Source organism: Alosa pseudoharengus, unplaced genomic scaffold, assembly GCF_046254945.1.
Source record: "Alosa pseudoharengus isolate Yale_2024_CS ecotype anadromous, Long Island Sound unplaced genomic scaffold, YU_APseudo_1.1 YU_APseudo_1.1_scf_20, whole genome shotgun sequence".
Lineage (NCBI taxonomy): Eukaryota > Metazoa > Chordata > Actinopteri > Clupeiformes > Clupeidae > Alosa > Alosa pseudoharengus.
Genome location: NW_027468664.1, coordinates 15,253,854 through 15,278,853, shown reverse-complemented (window position 1 = coordinate 15,278,853; position 25,000 = coordinate 15,253,854). Strand labels below are relative to the sequence as shown.

The following is a 25,000-nucleotide window of genomic DNA, read 5'->3' as shown; positions in this document are numbered from 1 at the left end:
TCAGTTGACGCGCCTACCCCTCCTCGGCGGTTAGAGGGGGCAACCCCAACGCATCATTTCACAATCAAAAGAGGGGATCTCTCCTAACTTGAGAGGGCGAAGAGACCGTAGGGCTGCGACGCACTGACAGTAGCCATAAATCTAAAGTTGAACAAAGCCCGGCGTGAATGGAGCCTAGTGCTGGTTGACAACATTGCCCGCTTATTAGAGGGTATCTCGTTCTTGCAAGCCTCCTTAGGGCTGCAGCAGGTCAGACATACCGTGTGTGGGTGTGTACAGCAATAAATTGGACTGTAGACTACAATAACAGAAAGGTCGCAGAACAAGTGAGCGCACGGTGACCAAATGGTTGGTGAAAAAATCTCTACAACACCTACAAGTAGACTGTTTTACTGTAGCGCAGGTAACGTTAGCGCACAGAGTATGGCACAATAGGCGAGTTGTTTACATACCTCAATAAATTGGGGAGATGTCCGGAACCTGAGCCCAGTAATCCTTTCTTGCCACTCAATAGTTTTTCCACCAATACAACATTCCCAGTACGGGCTGCCTCCAGTAGTTCCTGTTCCTTCCCCATCCTGACGAAGTTAAAATCACCGATAATCCAGACCAGGCGCTGACGAAAACAGCCCTCTCAATGTGTTGCTCTATGCAAAATCATCCTATGAAGTGTGCGCTGTGCCAGCTGGAGAGGTCCGAATCGAGACGCTGGCTCACTGGTTTGATTTTTGTTGTTGGTGCAGAACAGAATGGACGTCTCACCTACACGGCGCTGTGTTGCAGTGAGTGCCCCGCTAGTCCATATTGGAACGCAATGATGAAATGGAACGGAGCGTACCGTAAATAGCGGATTTAGCTCGGCACCCGCCGCAAACTGACTTCAAACAGGCACGAGAGCCTCGCCGAACGGGCTGATTGCTTAGAAACGCTGTTTTATCGGACCACTCAAGCGTAGCGCTCTTGGGTTTTCCTCCTGCTCGTGCCGAATGGGCTGGCTCTTTCTCCGGTCTCTCTTACACACATGCACACTCCCCTCACACACACTCTCTAGGCTACGCTCTGCGTGTGCGAGCTGTTGTAGTGCCGGTGTCACTCTCTCGCGCTCCTCCTTGCTCTCTCACAGAAAGCACGGTTGAGGCACGCGCCGTCGCGCGCCGACATTCCCGTCGCATGGGTTTATGAAAGAAAATTGCGCTTGCTGGGTGGGTACACAAAGACACCATTGTTAAGGGGAATTCGTAAACTTTGCGGTCATTGACCATGCGTACTGTAGGCTAGTTAATTATAACCTTGCTCGGTGTTTATTAATCTACATTTTTAACAGCATGTTGAATGAATTTTCCTCATGGACATTTATGGTCTGTACAGTATGACAGCTGCTCTAGTGGCAGATGGGAAACAGTATTTTTGTCATCGGCAGGCACTGGCAGCTTGAGGAGCAGACTCGCTCGGCTCAGCTGTGAGTTGCCAGCCATTGAACGTAGTGGGGACACGCCCCCCATATCAGTCTCCTCAAGGCAGTCATTTGGTTAGTCACAAAGGATGCAGGAAGAACGTAGGCTACTTTCTCTCCCTCTGTCTTTCACACACAGCTGTGTGGACGTGGCTTGGCTCGTTTGTGCTTCAGAACTGGCTCCACAAATTCACTTCCTGTGCAGCAATACCAATCCACAGTGAGAAACAGACAGAAGGGTAAAAATGAGGGGAGAGAGGGAGTGCTGGTGAAAGAAAGAGTGCGAGAGACAGACACAGAGGGAGAGAGAGAGGCAGCTGCAAACCCTCTGGGTGTTGAATCACTACGATCTACTCTCCTGCCAGGATGTAGTGAAACTGATCTCACTGGCCAAATCTATTCCAGAACACACACTTGGGCTCGCTCACACACAGACTCATCACAGATGTGTGTTTTTGCTCCCATTTTACACTCTCTCTCCCTCTCTCACACACACACGCACAGTAACTTGGTCAGCAAACCTATCTTTTTCATCTCCAAGGGAGGGATGTCTACTGTGAATGCCGTTGATCTAACCCCAGAGCACGAGAGCGCACACAGGGCTCCATTCATGACTGGAGCCTTTCTCAAGTCAATTTGCACTGAATGCAGATGACTCACTCACACTGTGGCACTATTGAAAAATCTGAGCTTGGCTCTTTTTTGCAGTTACTGTTGCTGCCGATTTACAGACTAATAAACTCTCTGTCTCTCTCTCTCCCTCTCACACACACACACTTTCCGACCAACACCCTCTACATTTCGAGCCAAAAACTCACTGCATCACAGAGGTTTCTTATTTCACCTCTAAACTAAACGGGGAGCCACACTCTCATTAGTGCTTGTTTCCACACGTACATGGCTGCCATTATACAAGTCTGTGACATCTGGGGTCAACATAACTAACTGACTCACAGCTATGTAAATATGGTACTGCCATATTTAGAAACAGGTCCTGACACAGAAAGAATCAAAAGGTATAATATTGTGATCAATATTATGTGTGCAGTCCTAGATGCAATAGTAGCCGAGGATTAGGCCTTCGGAAAACAAATCAAACCTGACAAGAAAACCCAAGAGATGTTCTGATGCCACAAGTAAACATTGCTAACCTGTGAAATTACTATAGGATATCAAGTAGGCCTACCACCATTATACTTCTTCCCCTTCTCATAAAGTCAAAATAACACACACACACATCATTACAGATGGCTAGTAAGTTGTCAGTATCCACATGGCATGGTGTTAGTTCCTGTGGCTGACAGCATCATGTGTTGGTAACATACTCATTTGGTTTATACTCACCTTCAGCTGACATCAACACTGCTAATGGGTGCTCTAGTCTAATGGGACTTGTCGACCTTTTCCAGATCACTGCAATTCCAAATCACACAACTAGAGGGCAATGGTGTAACACTTTCAGAAACACTATATTTCTACTTGGGCAAAACAAGCATTGCAATACTGGAGAATAATTGCTACACTGTGCTGAATCATGTATTACGCCCTGTATTGAAAGAGTGGTTATTCATCATAAAGAAAACAAATTGTAGCTTATACATTACGAATACCTGCAACAGTTCATGGAACAAAATAACATGTTCAAGGAAAACACATCTTAATGTACCATTTCTTTGTTTTATTGTTGATGGGTTTTTTTCTTCTTCTCATGGATTCAGCAGCTTTAACAGACATACATTACATTATATCACAAGTTCAGGGATAACTCGTCATCCGGCCCAGACAAGACTGTAAATCTAACAGGAGGTCTCTATCACTGTGTGCTATAATGTCAGCCTCATCAGCTGACACATCGCTGCAAATAACAACACAACATTTCTCTGACCATCCCCCTGGTGATTGGTGGAAGTGCTCAAAGAAACACCACTGTATGTACTCCCGTTCTCCTCTTCTTCTCGAGTGGTTCAAGGCAACCCAGGACTGTGCTGTGCTGATGCGGACCACAGGGGCAAAAGGGTATCGCTCACGATACAGGGGTAGATGGGGGAAAAAGGCAGCCTCTATTCAATCCTTCATACAATCATGTCTTTTCCCCCTAACCAACTGTACATTCAATGCAACTACGGTATCACGGCAGGGACAAACTGCTAGCGTATCCACAGGACAGAGTATTCTAGAATAAGGCTATGATCACACAAAGGCTGTCCGACATGTCAACAGAGCCTCTAACATGGCTTGTGACAACTTTAGAACTAAAGGTTTATGAAGCTCATATAGTTGCATTGAATGTGTTATGCACAATCACCACCATCTCAGTGTCCATCGGTTCAGTTTGACGGCACGTAACAGATGAGCCAAGCTGACCATGGGGGTGTAGGGGCTGGAGGAAGGGTGGAACTGAGGAAAGGTAAACACATTCATTAGGGCAGAGTGAAACTCTGGGATGTATTGGTCAGGGCTGGTGAATTTGTACAGGAAAACAAAATGGATCCCTTTAGCGGGGGATGAAGCCCCTGGGGCTGAAGATAGCACCTTTGAGGGCTCAAAATGGAATATTCATGAAGGATTCTCAGTAGCGTCTTCTTGTAGAACTCCGAGTAGAATCCTCTCCGGAGATTCACGGCAGAATCTTCTGGGAGAATTCTGAATTAGAATCCTTTCAAAAACGGTTCTCAGTGGAATCCTCTTGAATAATTCTCAACAGAATCCTCTTCAAAAGGTTCTCAGTGGAATCTTCTTGGAAGGGTTCTCCTCTGAGCGCGAGCTGAAAAACCACCTGCAGAGGTTCCAGATAGCACCATTCTTCTGAGAGCATCGAGGGGATGAGACAGACCAGGCAGCACCAGGCACTTGGTTAAGCTGCTGCAGAGCGGGCCTCTTTGGTACCAACTGATGGCAGAATGGGTCCATAGGGGTCTATGGGTCCTTCCCATGAATGCAGAGAACTGAGGATGATGATGGTGATGATGATGATGATGATGATGAAATGTGTGAAGATGAATGAGCTATTGCATGTGTTCGGGCATGACCCTCCCAGGTGTTAAGCAGAAAGCTGCACAGCAGGTAGAATACCAGGGGGCTGTTGACATTCAACTTCCACAGTGTCCCAGAAACAACTCCCTTTACTCTCTTCAACGGAGCCACCGAAATCCTGTAGACACACTCTGACATAGGAATATCTCTCCGTGCTGAGGAATTCTGCCATGTAAGCGACCAAGCCAAGTAGGTGTTTTCATATGCTGAGGCTAATGTCCCCTCCTGTCATTTTATGTGCAAAGATAAGATAGCATAGCATGACTCCGCTAAATGTGATCAGCCCTGACCTATAGTCAATGAAAGTAAATGTACACAGTAAAAACAGGATCTACTGACTGCAGACACAGAATCAACTGGCCATTTGATGTCGTTGTACAACTGGCTCTCATTTTCTATTGGATGGCATGAGTGCCCATTCCTGGTGTCGGTGGAGTCTCATTGGTGGTCTGCCGATCAGCATGGTTCATATTTACAGTGAGTCTCCTCCCGTAGTTGTGCCTATTGTGTGTGTAAAGTATTCACAGGTAGAAAAATAGCCAGTCAAAGCCAGAGCAGACCGTGACGTCCAAGGGAACTCCCTGGTTGGCGAACCAAATACCTATAGGAACTATGAAATGAAATCCTCCTTCTGTCTTGAATCAGTCTAATGAAATGTCTGCTAAAGCAACATGGAGGGGAACACACACACACACACTCACTCATTCACTCTCTCACACACATACACACACACACAGAAAAAAAAGAGACACCGCCTAGCCATTCACAACTCTGAGCAGACAAAAAACAGAACAAAACAAATCAAAGCCACATTCCTGCACATCAGTAGTGCACTCATAATCTACCAAACACACACACACATAAGAAGGACAATTTGTTAAGAGCTAAAACACTTTTCTTTTTTTGTAAAGAACTAAGTACATGATACATTGTTTTAGTACAGTGCAAAGAAAGTCTGTTTTTGTTGTTGTTTTTGTTTGCTTGCTTGTTTAAGACATTCCTCTGTGGGTATGACATTCAGCGTCACCCCTCTGACCCCCCCCCTGCGGCCTCCGCCCTACATGAGGCCAAGGGGCCAACAAGGGTGGAATGTGCTCCTCCCGTCGGAGCCAGGAGCAGCGCGAGCCCCTGCCGAGAGATGTGTGTGTGTGGATACGTGCATGTGTCTAAGTCAGAGTGTGTGTGTGTGTGTGTGTGGTTTGTATTTGTACCTGTGTGAGGATGGGTCGACGTAATGGGTATATGTGTGTGTGCATGTGTCTGTGTCTGTATGTGTGTGTGTGCATGTGTCTGTGTGACTTGTGCCCTGTCACACATGTGTCTCTTCTCAAATCCACCGTCGTGAGGCAGCCACAGCAGCGAATGACCCCCCCCCCCCGCCCACAACCCCCCCAATCCCTTCCCCCTACTGTACAGCAGGAGAAATAAAAGCTCACAAACTGCAAATACTACCACAGAAAAAAAAAGAACAAAATCAAGTGTCCAAATTAAGTACTACTTGTGGGGACCCATAGTGGGCAGCATAGGGCACTCCTCTGGGAGAGCACAGGGCCAGAGGGGACAGTGCAGCACCAACCATCTGCCCCCTGTTTCTTTTCTTCTAGGGTGAAGCACACAGAACCACCCAGCAGATACACGGACCAGTCTGGCTCAGAGTGTAGACCGATGACCGCAACAGACGGGGGGCGGGCCTGAAAGTTCCGCCTCGGTCCCGATGGTTGGAACCGGTTTTCTCTCTCTCTCTCTCTCTCTCTGTCTCTCTCTCTCTCTCTCACTCTCACTCACGTCCCCCGGGTTGCCGGTGCTGGTCGGCACCCACACAAGCTTTGCAATTTCCACCCCAAACCCGTCCCCGACCTCAACACAAGTCACTAGCTGGTGCCTCCTCCGGATGCTAGTTTCATGTTCTTCATGTGGTGCAGCAAGGAGTCCTTCTCCATCTGGGCCTCTGCCAACGCCATCTTGGCTCTGGAGAGCTCCAGTTTCAAGCACTCGTTTTCGTCAATTAGCATCTGTGATTGGGGAAAACAAAGGACACTGAAACATTGCTGTATTCTTTACAAGTCTATAAAAAAGGATCCCTTTATCTTGTTGGCTGTTTATTCACTGAGAGTTATCATATCTTGTGGGATATTTATTTCAATAAGACTTAATAATTTCAACTGTAACAAATATCAAGACTCTTAGTACTTATTTTTACTTGGACAAACACAGTGTAAGCAGACACATGAAGGTAGTGAGTCGACCAATCACCTTTTCTGTATTGGAAGGGGCGTAGCTAGTAGGAGACATGGGATTGGTCTGAGTGGCTTTCTGTTCACTGGGCACACCCACGGGAAGCTCAGGAACACAGCTTAGCTTGCTGTCAATCAAAGGGGCTGTTTTCGGAGGAGCTGTCTCTGCAGTACGATTCACTGGAACATGCAGAGAGAGAGAGAGAGACAGACAGAGAGAGAGATAGATAGATAGACAGACAGAGAGAGAGAGACAGAGAGACAGACAGACAGACAGACACACACACACACACACGCACACACACAAAGACAGAGAAAGAGGAAATTAAAGGATGGATTTGTCTAGACAAATAATACATCTTACTTCAAATTGTAGATATATAATGTACGTGTGTGTGTGTGTGCGCGTGTCAGTGTGTGAGAAGAAGAGACTCACGTCCGATGCTGAAGGAGCCGTCATCTTTACGATGGATGAGCAGGTTGTCAATGTGCAGAGCGATGGGTGTCGGCTCAGGGTCTGACGGGTTCTCACGAGGACCGTCATCCTGCATGATTGACATAGACACACTCCTGTGTGAGAGGCGGAGAATGTGTGTGTGTGTGTGTGTGTGAAACAAAACTCCAAAGCGGCTGTCAGATTATGTTTCCAGGACACAAGTTGCCTATTGTGTATCAACAACACCCGCTAGTTTCTGTGATCACTACATTTCTTCCCTAACAATTTGACAACAGCTAGTTCTGGAGTAGGCTACTCAACTAGCCCGCTTGCTTGTGAGACTCAGTGGCTGGCTGCGCAGTGGGCATCGGCTTCCTTATTTAGGTTTTTGGGTTGCCAGGTTTTATGACAAAAGGGTCGAAATTGAAAGCAAGTGATTGTGTATGTGTAGGGTGTATTTCATACACAATCTGGCAACCTGGAAAATGTCAGACTAACAGGAAAAATATGAATGGATCCGTGATTTTAAAATGAAGTTTGCTGGTCATGATGCAAATTACGGAGTTTTTCGGAAGAAATAACTAAACGGGAGAATGTCGGGAGATGACCTTGAAATACGGGAGAAACCCGGGAAAAGTGTTGGCAGGTATGGTGCATGTGCGTGTGTGAAGTATATAGTATATATACTTTTTGATCCCGTGAGGGAAATTGTGTGTGTAGATTGTGAATGTGTGTGTAGAGTGCATATGTACAGTATATGCGAGTATGTGTGTATGTGAATGTCTGTGTGTGAGTTTGAGTGTGTGTGTATCTGTGTGTGTGTGCATCTGTGTGCGTGTGTGTGGTCACCTTCAGGTTGACGTGGATGTCCTTGACGCTGATCTCCATGGGCAACACCTGTGACTCGGAGCTGTCCTCCGTGAAGTGACCCAGGTTCTGCAGCGTGGACATGAGCAGGTCGGCACTGAGCGCGTGCAGACGGCACTGCAGGAAGCCGTTGTGCTCGGACAGCGGCGAGTGGGCGGCGGCGCTCGGACCGGACTCCAGACGCACCTGCACCTCCGGCCGTGACCGACCCTGCCCGGAGTTGGCCTCGGAACCGGAACCTAGCGACGGACAGAGACAGGGAGGGAGAGAAGGAGAAAGAGAAATGGAGAGAGAGAGGTGGAAGAGGAAGACACAGGGAAGGATGGAGAGAGAGAGGGAGAAAGAGAGAGAGAGAGAGAGAGGGGAAGAGGGAGAGAGAATGGATGTGAGAGGTGCAGTATGAGAGAGTGTGAGAAGAAAAAGAGAGATAAAGCGTGACAGAGAGAGAGAGCCATTAAAAGAGAGAGAGAGAGAGAGAGAGAGAGAGAGAGAGAGAGAGAGAGAGAGAGAGAGAGAGAGAGAGAGAGAGAGAGAGAGAGGGATAGAGGGATAAAGAGAGTGAGAGATAAAGAGAAACACACACAGAGTAAGGGTCAGCTGGTTCCACATTACTTTCAGCGACTCATAGAACAGCAAGATGGATCTCTGTGGCTGCATAGAAATAAAATGTGAAGTCACAACACACACACACACACACACACACACACGGTTTCTCAGTGGGTTTCCTTCTGAACTGTGCAGCAAAACACAACCACAACAGTCTTGGCATGCCCACAAACACACACTTGAGGCTAACCGCGAAAAGACACACACACTGCTGTCCTGCTTCTTCCCAATCCATGCAACACACAACCAGACAAGGAAATTGCCAAGAATGTGTGTGTTAGTGTGTGTGTGCCTGTGTGTATGTGCACATGTGCAAGTGCCCTTGTGAGGCCAAGTGCATTTGCCCATGTGCACAAGAGCATGAATGTCTGTGTGTGTGTGTGTATATATGTATGGAAAGACCAAAGCATTTCTCTTACTTTCATAGCTGATTATGTGTGTGTCTTTGTGTAAGACTGTGTGTGTGTAAGAGCACTGCAGGGCAGGGCCTCTGCGAGTCAGTTTTAATCCCTCACAAGCCCAAAAACAGCACACACACACACACACACACACACACAAGATGGTTGCAGCTTCTCCAGTTTTATATATTAGGCTGCACCAGGTTTTCTGTTCTCAGAGAATAATGGCCTGTTTCAGCACAGTACATTTAATCAGGGCTCTGCACTATCTGGGCCTGTGTCGTCCTTTCAGATAGCCTTGCTGTGACCACACACACACATACATACAGTGTACACACACACACACACACACACATACAGTGTACACACACACACACACACACAGAGGGAGACAAAGAAGGAGAGATAGGAAGAATAGAGGGAGAGAGAGGGATAAAGGGGTATCGACAGTGACACACACACACACACACACACACACACACACACACACACACACACACGCCCGGCCACAGTGATGATGCTAATGACATTGTGTGGAGCAGGGAGAGAAAAATGGAGAGAAGAGGGGAGATTAGGTGGAGGAAGAGACGGAAAGAGGGCAAAGAGAAGCGCTGAAGAGAGAGAGGAGGGGAGAGGCAGGGTGAAGGATTAGTCCTCTTCAAAGAAATGAGGTAGAGCCCAAACCACAGAGAGAGGACAGAGTGTGACTGAGTGTCTGTACGTGTGTGTGTGTGTGTGTGTGTGTGTGTGTGTGTGTGTGTGTGTAAGGGATTTGGGTTTTGCTGCAGTGTGTGTGTGTGTGTATGTGTGTGCACTTGAGTTTGCTGCATATTACTGGTGTGTGCTGTTGTGTAAAAAGAGTATTGAGGAATGAGGGGCACCGAGTGTGGTAGGATCCAAGTGTGTGTGTGTGTGTGTGTGTGTGTGTGTGTGTGTGTCTGTGTGTGTGTGTGTGTTTGGTGGGGGTTCAGACTCCTGAATCTGCAATTCTCTGACTGCTGGGGCCAGTGGCCCATGAAAACCCCCAGCACTGCAGAGACAGAGAGAAAGAGAGACAGAGAGAGAGAGAGAGAGAGAGGGGGAGAGAGAGAGAAAGAGAGAGAGAGGAACCCCCACCCCCTGTGATAACTGGGGTTTAATAGAGCTGATAATGGAGCCCTATGCTCTATTACTGCCAACATCCTGTAATGCCCTCCAAATAGTGTGTGTGTGTGTGTGTGTGTGTGTGTGTGTGTGTGTGTGTGTATCTGCATCTATCACATACTCTCCAATTATTTTTCTATCTACACGTATGCATTTAAGCAACAATATCGTACATCCTGGTGCTCTGCCAGTGAAAGAAAAACACATGCACACAAGCACATCACACGCAAATGAGCCAGAACTCCAAATGCATGCACAATTTGAAGCACACATGAGCATTGAATCAAGCACAAAGGGAACACACACACACACACACACACACACACACACACACACACACACACACACACACACACACACAAACAGACTGAAGTACCTCTTCTTGCTTTAGCAGTCACAGGTACTGCTGACGAAGAAATAAACCCTGCATTAGAGAGCAGAGCTGTTAATGAAGCAGCCAGCACTGGACGATAAGCAACCTCCACCACTAACCTCTACCACCTTACAGCGGTTCGGTTCGCACACACACATGCACACACACATGCACACACACACACACACACTAATTGTAGACACAAATCACAAATATAATAATGTTATGTAATATTAACCTGGACTTAACAGTGAAATAACAACATAATAATATAATTCCCCCCTGCAGCATAGGACTAATGTAATACCATCATTCAGCTTGACATAATGGTGATAGAAATCTAAGCGATCCCAATGGCCCTGATGCTAATACCGATTAGCTGTAAAACAGACTGTCTCCGCAGCATCTTGCATGGAAAACTGCACCCTTGAACGCCGCCGGCGAACAGCACTCAGGACAAATAGCTTGTGTGCCGCTGCAATGCTCTGAAGTGCGTCTGTAGTCTTTTATTACCATAATGGTGGGACCAGGGGTAAACACTGCACCATAAAGCTACCCGGCCATACTCCAAGTCTGAGTCTATGCTGATTACTCAAACGGAGCAGTAAATCTCTGCAGCCGCTCCGTTTTACAGCTGCTCTTAGCGATGCTGGTACAGGCCATGCTCAATACAAGGAGAGAGAGAGAGAGAGAGACGAGAGAGAGACGAGAGAGAGAGAGAGAGAGTGAGAGAGAGAGAGTGAGTCTGTGTGTGTACTTGTGCTTGTGACTCCAAGATGGCAAGGTAATTCTACAGTGGAAGGCAATCTGTCCACAGAGAATATAAAGTTTGATTTTTTTTCATTAAAGCAAGAATGTAGTTACACATGTATGGGAAATAATCCCCTTTTTACGGCATCTGCTTTGTGTATTGTTATGCATCTAATTATGTCATTATAAATATATGCCTGTGCTAATTGCATGTGGTGTGTGTGTGTGTGTGTGTGTGTGTGTGTGTGTGTGTGTGTGTGTGTGTAAGAGAGGGAGATAGTGAGGGAGTGATTGAGGGAGTATGTATGCATACATGTGAGTGAGTGAGCGTAAGTGTGTGTATGTGTACGTGTGTGTGTGTGTGTGTGTGTGTGTGTGATGTGTGTGTACAGTATGTGTGTGTGTGTGTGAACTGTATGTGTACGTGTGTGTGTGTGTGTGTGTGTGTGTGTGTGTGAGATGTGTGTGTGTGTGATGTGTGTGTACTGTATGTGTACGTGTGTGTGTGTGTGTGTGTGGACTGTGGGTCGGACGCTTACCGAGGCTGCGGTTACTGAGATACTGCCTCAGGCTGACGTTGCCCAGCTGATTGGGCCGCACCTGCCCGACCTCCAGAGCCACCGCCGTGTTCTCCCCCCGCACGTCCAGAGAACCGCACACCGAGTTCACCTTCAGAACCAGAACCGACACCTGCAGAGAGATCCCAGAACCAACACATCAGTGCCTGAGTAGAGTAGAACATATCAGAGGCAGTTACAACATGGCAATATGACCTCAATACAATCTCAGAAGGCGATGATGCATCCAGTATAATGTCTCGTTCACATTGGCTAGTTTCACAATGAATGCAGAAATGCTGATGTATCTGAGGCAAACAATCAATATTCATTATTATTCAAAATGATCATATTAGTTATGCAAAAATATACATTTTGTAAATTATTTTCACATTTTAACACACAAACAACCATTATGAATGAAACATAAATTAAAAATCTTGCACACTGAAAGACTACAGATGCTAATTCACACAGATGACAACACACACACACACACACACACACACACACTCACCAAGTCTTTGGTGGGCTCGTCGATGCTCTGCGAGGTGGCACTGACGGCATCAGGCGAGACGCCGCCATCTGCAGCGGGCACCATCGCCTCGCTGGCACTCTCAGCTGCGCTGTGCTCGCTCAAAGCGTCTTTGAAGCCCGACATGGACACATCATCTGCGCGCGCACACACACACACACACACACACACACACACACACACACACACACACACACACACACACACACACACACACGCACACACACACACACACACACGGGTTAACAAACAAAATGTATGTTCCCCTTTTGGCAGCAAACATGTGTGTAGAACAGTGGTTTTCAAAGTGAGGGCTGCGAGGGGGTGCCAGGGGGGCCTCAGCAAGTTGGAAGGAAAAATAAAAGCAACAAATAAATACATTTGAAAAATGTAAAATATACCTATTACTATGAGGGTTGTTATACAATGCCATTATAATAATTTGTCGCATATCTGAACATTATATTTTCCATGATAATGACTGGGAATAATTGTAGAATGATAGCTCTCATATAGCAGAAAGCCCCAAATACAATTTTTATACACTGTATGCTCCATCGCAAAGTGCTTGCGGCTAAAATAATTATTAGGAATAGCTTAATGTATTTTTACATTTGCCGTAGTATTGTCGATGGGTTTAATAACACATCAAGGGGGTCCTAGTGGTATTTGGGGGGCCTTGTCGTGGAAAAGTTTGGGAACCCCTAGTGTAGAACAACATGAAAACAAAGGCATCACAGGCAAGCTGTGCTGTTGACCCTGCTGTCTGCAGCATGCCACTATAGAACAAGGCTGCCACCTACTGGACAGCACTGCTGGTGCCAGTCAACAATTCAACAAGAGACTTATGAGGAACATACGTCTCCATTTAACATAAACTATGGGGTAACAATGCCTTTTCCTGAATGCATGAGTTGACTGTGTCCATGCAAGCCTATGTCTGTCTGTGTGTGTGTGTGTGTGTGTGCAGACATGTCTGTGTGTCTTCAATGTCTGCGTGTCTTGTTATATCTGCGATTGTACGTGTGCTCACAAGTGTGTGCATCTGAGTGTGTGTGTGTGTGTGTGTGTGTGTGTGCGCGTCACCTCTCTCCAACAGGCTGTACGCGTCGCCATCCTCCATCATGTAGCTGTCTATGGAGATGTTGTCCAGCGACTGGAGAGATGGACTCTTCTTCATGTTCTTGTACGACACGGCGAAACTGGACTGGGATCGATCCCTCATCAGCCTGCCACTGCAACACACACACACACACACACACACACACACATATAAAACACACACTCTGAAATGACCACATCAGGATGGAGAATCGCAGAGGCCCACATACACAGGTGTCTAAGTCACGTACACACAAACACGTCTCTGGTCCATCACAGAGGGGTTAGTCCAAACTACTGCACACTAGACTAGACGACGAGTCCTGCTGTGGGCAGTCATGCCACCACCACGGATCACCACGACAACACACAGATGGGCACACGGATACACAACCACCCCCCAAACAAAAAATACTCACACTCTTATTAGAGATGCATTTCATACTCACGACTGCACACACACTACCCACCACAACCAATTAAAAAAACTACATACATGTATGATACACCACCATGCCTACACACCAAACACTCTCTCAGTCGCTCTTTGACACACACACCAGATGATACCACGGCAACGTTATGCAGGCGTGCACACATACACATGTACTGTACACATACACACAGATGGGGGGGTGAAGCGACGGTGAAGTCCTGCAGGGACTCTTACATGTTAGATATGGAATACAAGGAAGCAGATCTGGTGTGGGGGGAGCTCAGAAGGTCAGACACCACTGACAAACTGCCTTTCCTTTAAAGAGCAAGAGCAAAGGACATGTGGACACACACACACACACACACACACGCACACACATGAAGCATTGAGCCATTGAGCATGGTCAGATACAGTATGTGTGTTTTAAATATGCCCGCAAACACCACAGTAGCAGACAAAGACAGTATGTTTTCCTTTCTTTTTTTTCCACACACGCACGCATGCACACACACACACACACACACACACACACACACACACTGACATGTGAATCCATTGTCTCAGGCATTCACACAAAAACTGATGCAACACAAACGCATCTGTTACTGGGGATCCAACCAATTTGAATTTGCTGATTTGATAAACTGCCCCATATAAGCATTTTATCATTTATGTTCCCTAGCAACCCAATATGTCAGACAAACACCATTCATGGCCAGTCCGATCTCCTGTCCTTAAGGTTCCTGTAAAAAGGGACTTTCATTATCAGACCCTTGCAGTTACTGCCAGTCTTATTTAACCTTTGGTCATCATTTCCTAATACAAAATGTCCACTGCGTTCACTGGCGATCTTACACAACGGTGTTATCATCAGCACTTCAGGGCATCCTTCAAGGACGCGAGGGGGGGGGGGGGGTGTATTATCATGCAGTGGACTGTGTGTCTGACCGTTTCATCAGCTCATGGTCAAGGCCTCCTGAGTAGGGCTCATTTGTAAATCCAGATGGTTAAGAGCAGCACACTGGGGAGCTATGGAGATGATGATGACTCATTATGGGAGTCTAATGAAGGAGCACCATTTCACATGCCAGAAGTATCGGCCAGTGCAAAGGATCAATGGATTCTCAAGACCTCACTACACTGACATGAATCCTTCGGCAAGAAAACTGACAATATAACCCTTGCGGGAGAGTGAGTGCTCTTGAATGCTCTTTCTGATACTGACTGACCAGAATGAGATCATTGCCCTGGCTCCAAGGAGATGGAATCAGAACACATTTTACAGTTGCGATTATTAACAGTAATTGATATATTAGTTAATTAATAGTTAATATATTAGTTAATGAAATAGTTGATTAATGAAAATAGAGCTATAACATGACAATACTACAATACAAACTGCTGTGAACGAATGATGATAGTACAGAATATCAACACTTAAACTGTAATATTCTAGGAGAAGCTCTGAAGGTTCCAGTCTTACCTGGACATGGACTGGGGCATACGGCCTTTGTCCTTGTTCTCGTTCCAGTCCTTGGAGAGCGGGTCACTCAGGGGGTCCAGTGGCCCCAGCGTGTCCCCTAAGGGTTCACCCTGCTGGGCCTTGCCCTCAGCCGCGGGCCCCTGACCCTCCAGCACGGGCTCCATGGGCGCCTCTCTCCGGTCCTCTGCGCTGGAGCGCCTCACGGTGGCTCCGAGGCTCGTCCGCCGCTCCTCCAGCGAGGCCTTCCTGCCCGCCGGCGAGGTGGAGGACGATGAAGGCTGGGGAGGAGGAGGAGGGAGGAGAGGAGCCTGCATTCCGTCGCTGGCCGGTGCGCAGAGGAGCTGCTCCACCGAGCAGGAGGAGGGCTTCGCTGCCGATGCCCCGTTCGAAGGCCTGTCCGCCCCCTCGATGCTGCCGCGGCTGTCGGAGGGCGAGAGGTCGGAGCCGAGCGGGCTGGCCGCACCCGTGCTGGGGGGGTTGGGGTCAGGCACGGGCTTCAGGAGCAGAGACACCTCGGCACTCTTCATCAGAACGCCCACACACACGCTGAATGGGGACGGGTCACCCTGCTCCTGATCAGGGTGGACAAAGGGCTAGTTACCATTTTACACCAGGACAGCTTCTCACTTGGTCTTATTGGGGTGGAGTCGGGAGTGGGTAGTGGGATGTTATACCATGGCAGCTTCGACATGATCAGATACTGATATTATTGCAGCAATTTTTATATTCTATTCTATATGATGGAAATGCTTTTTAAGCCCATTTTAAAATAAATATTGCAATATCTAAGACAATGCACGTGAATATATTGGAAGATGAATAACAATTTATAACACAACCAAACGCTATTGATGACAAAATGTCTTAAAACAGCATAACATGTAAAACTGTAAAAAAAAAAGAAGTAAAACTGCAAGAGGCTGAAAGGGCCTGTGTTATACCTGCTGTTGCGCGCTCTGCCTGTGGGTGGCGCTGGCGCTGGCGCTGGCGCCGCTGCGGATGCGCTCCATGTCCTGCTGCAGGGTCTGCTGCAGCTGCTTCATGGTGCGCTGGAGCCGCATGAGGAAGACGTACTGCGGGTGGTTGAGCTGCGCGCTCACGGCCTTCTGCACCTGCACCAGCACCTGCACGTCCGGCTGCGCAGGCGAGGAGGAGGAGGACGAGGAGGAGGAGGAGGAGGATGAGGACGAGTCTGCTCCGAGACTGTCCAGCGAACATGGCTTACGCAGGCCGTTGCCAGGCGAGGAGGAGGATGAGGGTGCTGCTGCTGATGCTGCGTTGCCCGGCGACGCCGAGGCAGCGGCCTCCATGCTGTAGTACTCCTTGAGCATCCGCTTCCGCTGCAGGCGCGCCGGGTCGGCGGGGTCGGAGGCCGTCGCCGCGGCGGCGCCCTTGAGCCTCTGCGTGTGCTGGGCGTGGCGCGCCGGCTGGCACACCCACATGGCCAGCGGGAAGGAGTCCACGAAGGGCGTGGGCCGGCAGCGGCCCGTGCCCGAGCCGGACCCGGCGCGCGCCGACCGCGCGCCCTCGAAGTCGGCCCAGAACTGCGAGAAGTTGACGGCCCACACGTCGGTGGCGGCCGGCGCCTTGAGCGCGTCGGCCGACAGCGAGGGCGCCACCTCCCGGCGGTAGACCTCGTGGAGGCGCGTGTCGCGCTCGTGCGCGTGCCGCTGGAAGATCGAGTGCAGGACGCGGAAGGCGTCGGACGAACGCGGGAAGAGGGGATTGGAGGAGGAGGAGGAAGAGGAGGAGGAAGAGGAGGAGGAAGAGGAGGTGAAGAAGGACTCCTCTTGGAAGGCCTGCAGCAGGGCCTCCAGGCTGGAGCGGGTGCAGGGGGGCGAGTGGCGCGTGTTGGTGGCCACCATCTCGGACGTCTGCACCGCCAGCTGCCGCGGGAGCTCCGGAGGGGTGTCGGGGTCCAGCTCAGCTGGGATCACCAGCTGCAGAACACACACACACACACACACACACACACACACACACACACAGACACACACACACACACAGACAGACACACACAGACAGACACACACAGACACACACACACACACAGACACACACACACACACACACACACACACACACAGACAGACACACACACACACACACACACACACACAGACACACACAGACACACACATGCACACACATGCACACACATGCACACACATGCACACACAGACACACACACAGACACACACAGACATCTGCTTAAAATACATAATACTTCCTCCGCCTACTGTACATGAGGTAAAAAGCCTACATGTGGTAAAAAGCCTACATGAGGTAAACTTTCACTTTAATCTATACAATTACACACAGTTAAATTTGAGGATTACTCCCGATAATCTGCTTCCAAAAATCCTAAGCAAGGTGTTTACTGGTAAGATGTTTACTTTTAAACAGCCTCTATCGTGGTTTTCATCTTCTATAAATGAGATGCATGTTAGGGTCTCCTGTGGCTCAGCATGGGCATAGTCTAGACGCTCCGACCTAATTATGCTAACGGAGATATTGCAATTAGACATGGGCATGCTGGTGGGCATGCTCCTGACAACACACCCTGGAGTGCCTCAAAATACAGCTGAAACACGCAGTCTGTGTGTGTGTGTGTGTGTGTGTGTGTGTGTGAGTTTGAGAGACGTGGTGGTGGTGTACCATAGGTCTTACTCCAGGAGGGTTTTTAAATCATGTGGTTTACCTTAGCAATTCAACAAAAACAGCTATTCTATGGTAACTGTGTGTGTGTGCATGTGTGTGTGTGTGTGTGTGTGTGTGTGTGTGTGTGTGTGTGTGTGTATCCATGAGTTCTCCCCGCACCTTGAGCATGAGTCCGTCCACCCTGATGTCCACGTGCTCGTCGGGCTTCTGCGAGTCGTTGAGCTTGTAGAGCTGCATGAACTGCTCCAGGCTCTGACGCAGGTCCAGCGCAAACACGTTGAGCCACACCAGGCTGCGCGGGTCCACCACCAGCTGCAGCGCATTCAGCTGGACGTACAGGTTGGGGCACGGGACTGGAGGAGGGGGAGGGAGAGGGGGATAGAGGAAGATAGAGGGAGGGAGGGATGGAGAGAGGGAGAGGGAGAAAGAGGGGGATAGAGGGAGGGAGGGATGGAGAGAGAGGGAGAGGGAGGGAGAGGGAGAAACAGGGGGATAGAGGGAGGGATGGAGAGAGAGAGGGAGGAAGTGGGGGATAGAGGAAGATAGAGGGAGGGATGGAGAGAGAGGGAGAGAGAGGGAGAGGGAGAAAGAAGGGGATAGAGGGAGGGATGGAGAGAGGGAGAGAGAGAAAGAGGGGGATAGAGAGAGGGACGGAGAGAGAGGGAGAGGGAGAAAGAGGGGGATAGATGGAGGGATGGAGAGAGAGAGGGAGAGGGAGAAAAGGGGGGATAGAGGAGGGATGGAGAGAGATTGGGAGGAAGGGAAGAAGAGATGGAGCGTTGGGGCAGAGAAAGCAAGGAGTGAGGGAAATAGGGAGGGAGAGGTGGAGTGAGGGAGGAAAAAAGAAAGATAACAAGATGGAGTGGAGCAAGGGGGAAAAAGACAGACAACAAAGAGTTAAATAAAAAAAAAACATTGCAGGAGACAAAAAAAACGAAAGGAAATAGCCAAAAAACCGGACAAAGAAACTGATTACACATTTCACAAGGGAGGGCTCCCTTTTAGTTCCCCTAGTTCCCAGTGCACAGCAAAGAGCCGTTTCTCCACACTGGAACCCAGGGCCCGCCAGCAAACTCAGCGGGTCGGCCCTCTAAAGCTATTTGTGAGAGCAGCGTTTTGCTGAGACCAATATGATCGATCTGCTCTGATGTGCAGTAGGGAGATGCCTCAGGGGGAGAGAGAGGGAGAGAGAGAGAGAGGGGGAGTGGAGAAGTGAGCGAGGCGTTATTGTGGAAGCCAACTGAAAAGGCTCGGCTAGCTAGGAGACTGGAAACAGAACAAGCAGTGTTATACAAGCGGCCTACATCTAGGAGCCTTCAAGTAGAGCCAGCACGGGGAACAGAAGATGGGGCTGAGAAATCACTTTCAACTATGGAGGGAGGAGAGAGAGAGAGAGAGAGAGAGAGAGAGAGAGAGAGAGAGAGAGAGAGAGAGAGAGAGAGAGAGAGAAGGAGAGAGATACCCCTCTGCTCTATACACCAACTAACTTCAGGGTTAAACTTAAACTTTTATTTGGAATTGTGCATAATTCTGTAAAATTAGCTGGGATGACCACCCACCCACCCACACACCCACACACACACACCTGGCCTAGGATGCAACTGAAATTAACAACGAAGGCGATTCCTCACATTGTTTCCCCTGCTTAAAAAAGCTGGAATGAGAGTGGCCACGTATGCACATTAAAAAGCAGTGATCCACAGGAAGTGTGGGGTGCTGAAACAGGAAGTGACGTACTGGGGTAGTCTTTGCCATCGGGGAAGTAGTACTCGGTGAGCTCGGCGTGGATGGCGGGCATCTCCTGCGGCAGGTACAGGGACTTCTTATTGCAGGAGATCATGGCCTTGGGGCTGGAGCGCCGCTGGTCTGCAGTGGACACCTACAGGCAGACCGCAAGAGAGGGACTGTAAAGGCTGTGTGTGTGTGTGTGCGTGTGTGCGTGTGTGCGTGTGTGCGTGTGTGCGTGTTTGTGTGTGTGTGCGTGTGTGTGCGTGTGTGCGTGTGTGTGTGTGTGTGTGAGAGAGAGGAAGAAAGAGACAGACAGAATGTGATAAAGAGTGAGACAGAGAGAGAGACCGAGAGTGAGAGAAAGAGAGAAAGAGAGAGAGAGAGAGAGAGGATGTGAGAGTGGGAGTAGGAAAGAGATCATGGATCATGGGAGTCTCCTGGGAAGAGCAAAAGTTTTCAGCTCTAGACTGTTTTTTGCAAAAGGTGGTAATTTATTTATTGAGTGTGGGTGTATGTGTTTGTGCATAATATAGTGACAGCTTCCCCACACAACTGGCTTAGTCAGAGCTTGCAGATGTATTTTTGAGTTGTGTGAGATAATTGAAGTTGGTGTAAATGTGAGGGGGATGATAAAAGCTACTTTCTGTGTTTTTGTGTGTTCTCTTCTCACCTGTACTGTGTGTTTGTGTGTGTGTGTGTGTGTGTGTGTGTGTGTGTGTGTGTGTGTGTGTGTGTGAGAGATAGAGAGTGTCTGTGTGTGTGTATGAGACTGTGCCTTTGTATGTAAGAGAATGTGTTCGAGTAAGTGTTTACAAGTGTGATGTGCTATGTGTGTGTGTGTGTGTGTGTGTGTGTGTGTGTGTGTGTGTGTGTGTGTGTGTGTGTGTGTGTGTTTCGTCTCCTTACCTGGTAGATGCTGAAGTCGGCCATGCGCAGGACGAAGGAGCTGGACATGAGCTGGGTGCGGGGCGTGGGTGGAGGAGAGAAGCTGGTGCTGGAGCTGGTGGAGATTTTCCCTGCGGAACACACACACACACTCAGCGCATCACCCTCAGCGTGTCCAGCATGGCCACTCCACACCAACGTGTGTGTGTGTGTGTGTGTGTGTGTGTGTGTGTGTGTGTGTGTGTGTGTGTGTGTGTGTGTGTGTATTGAGGTGTTTGGGGTCAAACACTTTTGGACAGTATTTACTGAGGGGGAAAAAGTACTTTGCCCTTGGGAGAAGTATCTTAACGGAATTCAACAATAAATTGCATTTGAAGCGTTACCAATGTAAAAGACCACGTTCCTCTTAGTTGCCCAAGATACTTCCAAATGTGCTTCACCTGTATGTACAAGTGTGCCTGCGTGTGTGCGTGTGTGTGTGTATCAGTGTGTGTATGAACACGCTCAAAGGCACACACACTGGAGAGCTAGCTACCTGGCTCTAGGCACCAACAGCAGGGCACTGGGTCCCTCACTTGGAACCCCAGAACACCTCCAACAACACCACCACCACCACCACCACCACCACCACCACCATCCTCCTCCTCCTCCTCTCCATCATCCTCATCCCCATCATCACCACCATCCTCATCCTCATCCAGCCCAGTGTGAGCAGCAGCTCCGCTGCTCGGGGAGGCCCCCAGCAGACGCCTCTGGGAGGCGGGGGACACACACGCGGCACCTGGACCTGACAACAGAACCAGCGGGTGGCTCACCACACCTGGGGTAAGAGCTACGGTATCACAACACACACCACATCTCACACACACACACACAACATCACACACACACTCTCACACACACACACAGACACACACACACACACACACACACACACACACACACACACACACACACACACACACACACACACACACACACACACACACACACACACACACACACACACACACACACACACACACACACACACACACACACACACACAGGGTCGCGTGCCGAGAGAAGAGGAAACGGAAGAGGCTGTTCGGAATAAGAGATGAGAGGAGAGATACGACGACTAAACCACAAAGAGTTATTACACCTGGAGGGTATTTCAAGTGTATGGTGATTTGACTCAGAGTAAGTGGTAAACAACATATTAGAAGAGCCCTGTGAAACCATTAACCGTTCTTCTATTAGGAGTTTTACCACTTACATCGAGTTAACTTACCCAGATAAGTTGCCATAGATTCATGATTGAAAAACCCTCCTGGAGTAAGACCTATGGTACACCACTACCACGTCTAGCACTCACACCACCACAGTCAAACTAGCACACACACACCAGCACACACTAGCACGCACACACATACACTAGCACACACTAACACACACTAGCACACACACACTAACACTATCACACACACACAAATAGATGTCGAGAGAAGAGAAGGGGAGAGACCAGGTGGAAAGAACATGAGCTACACAGGACTAAACCAGGTCTGAGTGAGAGTCTAGTGTTTACTAAGGCCTTTCATATCGAACTTGACATCTGACTTGATATCTTATCATGAAACACAAAAGTTATATTCAGGGGGATTTTGATGGAGGTCACATGAAAAGGATTTTTTGCAAGAAATTGCTACTATTACCACTGTGCTACTAGGCCACTGACACTTTACTGTGGTTTATAACAGAATGTTTCTGAGCAAAATGCCTCCTATTTCTCTCTCAGACAATCCAAGATGTGCCTTTATGTCTTTAGGTTTGATAACGACTGATCACAGATGACAGGATGGACAGATGAACAGACAGATTGTTATCTACTATTTATAACTGCATTTGGAGCCGCTGTGGGAACCCAGTTCAGTCCTGGCACAAGCCCCAGGCCTCGCCTGACAAGTTGTTTAGGGAATGAAGGCGCAGTGCCAAGAGTCTCCAAGAGAGGCCACTGTTTCACCATCACAGGAAAAAAAGTCCACCGTTTTGAAAAGTGTGACAATCGCAGATGAAAGTGTACGCAACACCACACACCAGGAAGTGAGAGGAAACAGCTTTTTTCAGTCACTGCAAACACCAACCACAATTAGGCACTCCAATTGTGTGCAAAAGAGTGTCAATTGTATGCCATTCCAACTGGCTACAAAGCAAACTTTAAGAAATGGAAGCACCACAAGTCTCACAGGGACTAACAAACAAACAAACAAACAAACAAACACTGAAAAACACAATCCACTGCAACACACCCACATCTGTGGTTCATGAGTACAACCGGCGAATCGGAGAGCGGGAGTGGTCTTACCATGCTGTGGGGAGCCCTGTGATTGGCTGCTGGTGCTCTGGTGGTCCTTGAGGGCGGTCTTGAGCAGGTCCACGTTGGTGCGGAACTCTTCGAGGAGGTTGCGGGCCCAGCCCTCGCGCGTCTTCGTCGCCTCGCTGTAGTGCATCCAGTGCAGACAGCTCTCGCCTGAGCAGCACAGGAAGGAATCAGACAGAGCACGGTCAGGTCAGGTCAACTAAACCAAGACCACACACAAGAGCAGGGAAGATCGCTAAAAAAAACATGTGAAAAACATTAACAATATGTAATGCATTGAAAGTCATTTGTATGCCTGTCTGTATTCATGTATGTGTTTCTTTGTACCCTTCATGTTAAATATTGTGTGTGTGTTTTTTATCTGGACTTGTAAGTCTGTAAATAAAGTTATAAAACTTACTGAAAAATGAATAACAAATCACTCATTCAAAGTTAAACACCAGGGACTAAAAATGAGTTTTAAGGTGTGATTTAGCTCGTTCTACGGTTTAGGGGCAATTACTGCAAAGGCCCACCCTGTTTCTCGACCTTGATGGAGGGAGAACCAGTAGTTTTAAAAGATCTCCTATATGAGAAAGCGCACAAAACATAATTTTAAAATGGCTCCTGAAACGTCCAGACTAGTGAAGAACGGTGAGCACAGGGGTGGTGTGCTCTCGTTTCTGAGTTCTTCCTAGAAGGCGCCGAGGCGGGCTGCAGCATTTTGAACTAACTGAAAACAGGAGAGGGAGGAGCAGCTACCAGCCCACAGCTCATTACAGTAATCAAAACAGGATGAAATAAAGGCATGGAAAAACCTTTTCAAAAGTATTCAATTATAAAAAAGGGCGTGACCTTTAATAAGAGCCTTAAATGGAAGAAGCTAGATTTTACCATAGAGTTTGTTTGTAGTTGTTGTTGTTGTTGTTGCTCCATTTGAAAATCTGAATCAAGAATTACACCTAGATTTATTGATGCATGTTTGACCTATGGTTCCAGGGAGCATGGGTCTATGCTTATATCACACTGGGTCAAAATATCAGGACTTTTTGTTTTTGTTGAAGTTAATGGCAACCCAAGCTTTTGAAGCTTTGAAACACTTAAGAGTATGTGTATGTTTGTGTACATGCATCTGTGTACACTTGTCACTTGACAAGACAGAGAGGGCCAGTGTGTGTGTGTGTGTGTGTGTGTGTGTTTATGTAGGTGTGTCTGTTTGTATACATTGGTTTGAACAGGCATGGAAATATCCAAATAAAGTGATACGAAAGGTATTTATGACGGTATGCGTGTTTGTGTGTCGGAGAAAGAGTGTGTGTGTGTGTGTGTGTGTGTGTCGGAGAAAGAGAGTGAATGGGTGTGTGAATATGTGTGTGTGTGTGTGTGTGTGTGTGTGTGTGTGTGTATGTGTTTGAGAAAGAGAGTGAATGGGTGTGTGTGTGTGTGTGTCGGAGAGAGAGTGAGTGGATGTGTGTGTGTGTGTGTCGGAGAAAGTAAGTAAGTAAGTAAGTATAAGTATATATAAGTATATATACTCTTTTGATCCCGTGAGGGAAATTTGGTCTCTGCATTTATCCCAACCCGTGAATTAGTGAAACACACACAGCACACAGTGAACACACAGTGAGGTGAAGCACACACTAATCCCGGCGCAGTGAGCTGCCTGCAACAACAGCGGCGCTCGGGGAGCAGTGAGGGGTTAGGTGCCTTGCTCAATGTGCTCAAGGGCACTTCAGCCGTGCCTACTGGTCGGGGATCGAACCGGCAACCCTCTGGTTAAAAGTCCAAAGCGCTAACCAGTAGGCCACGGCTGCCCCAAAGAATGAGTGGGTGTGTGAATGCGTGTGAATGCGTGTGTGTGTGTGTGTGTGTGTGTGTGTGTGTGTGTGTGTGTGTGTGTGTGTGTCGGAGAAAGAGAGTGAGTGGGTGTGTGAATGTGTGTGTGTGTCGGAGCATGTAGCCCTAATTCACTCTGCAATGTGC

At 48.3% G+C, this 25,000-nt stretch overlaps 2 protein-coding genes across 4 annotated transcripts in view; both read right to left on the bottom strand.

Annotated features, from left to right (window-relative positions):
- Nucleotides 1–1,034, bottom strand: part of anks1b (ankyrin repeat and sterile alpha motif domain containing 1B) — a 276,364-nt gene extending 275,330 nt beyond the window's left edge. For all 3 annotated transcript variants that reach the window (XM_076296682.1, XM_076296680.1, XM_076296681.1), the window contains exon 1: nucleotides 453–1,034. In XM_076296682.1, coding sequence (XP_076152797.1) covers nucleotides 453–577 — 125 coding nt within the window. In that variant the 5' untranslated portion in view covers nucleotides 578–1,034. The remainder of the gene's footprint in view (nucleotides 1–452) is intronic.
- Nucleotides 1,035–5,900: 4,866 nt separating this feature from the next.
- The window catches only part of bltp3b (bridge-like lipid transfer protein family member 3B), a 47,661-nt gene continuing 28,561 nt past the window's right edge, over nucleotides 5,901–25,000 (bottom strand). Inside the window, exons 10-22 of the mRNA XM_076296679.1 lie at nucleotides 23,024–23,188; nucleotides 20,701–20,810; nucleotides 19,804–19,945; nucleotides 18,226–18,419; nucleotides 16,347–17,345; nucleotides 15,406–15,977; nucleotides 13,472–13,620; nucleotides 12,368–12,522; nucleotides 11,833–11,983; nucleotides 8,006–8,262; nucleotides 7,157–7,265; nucleotides 6,740–6,900; nucleotides 5,901–6,498 (exon numbers count right to left, since the gene is read on the bottom strand). Coding sequence (XP_076152794.1) covers nucleotides 6,358–6,498; nucleotides 6,740–6,900; nucleotides 7,157–7,265; nucleotides 8,006–8,262; nucleotides 11,833–11,983; nucleotides 12,368–12,522; nucleotides 13,472–13,620; nucleotides 15,406–15,977; nucleotides 16,347–17,345; nucleotides 18,226–18,419; nucleotides 19,804–19,945; nucleotides 20,701–20,810; nucleotides 23,024–23,188 — 3,305 coding nt within the window. The 3' untranslated portion in view covers nucleotides 5,901–6,357. The remainder of the gene's footprint in view (nucleotides 6,499–6,739; nucleotides 6,901–7,156; nucleotides 7,266–8,005; nucleotides 8,263–11,832; nucleotides 11,984–12,367; nucleotides 12,523–13,471; nucleotides 13,621–15,405; nucleotides 15,978–16,346; nucleotides 17,346–18,225; nucleotides 18,420–19,803; nucleotides 19,946–20,700; nucleotides 20,811–23,023; nucleotides 23,189–25,000) is intronic.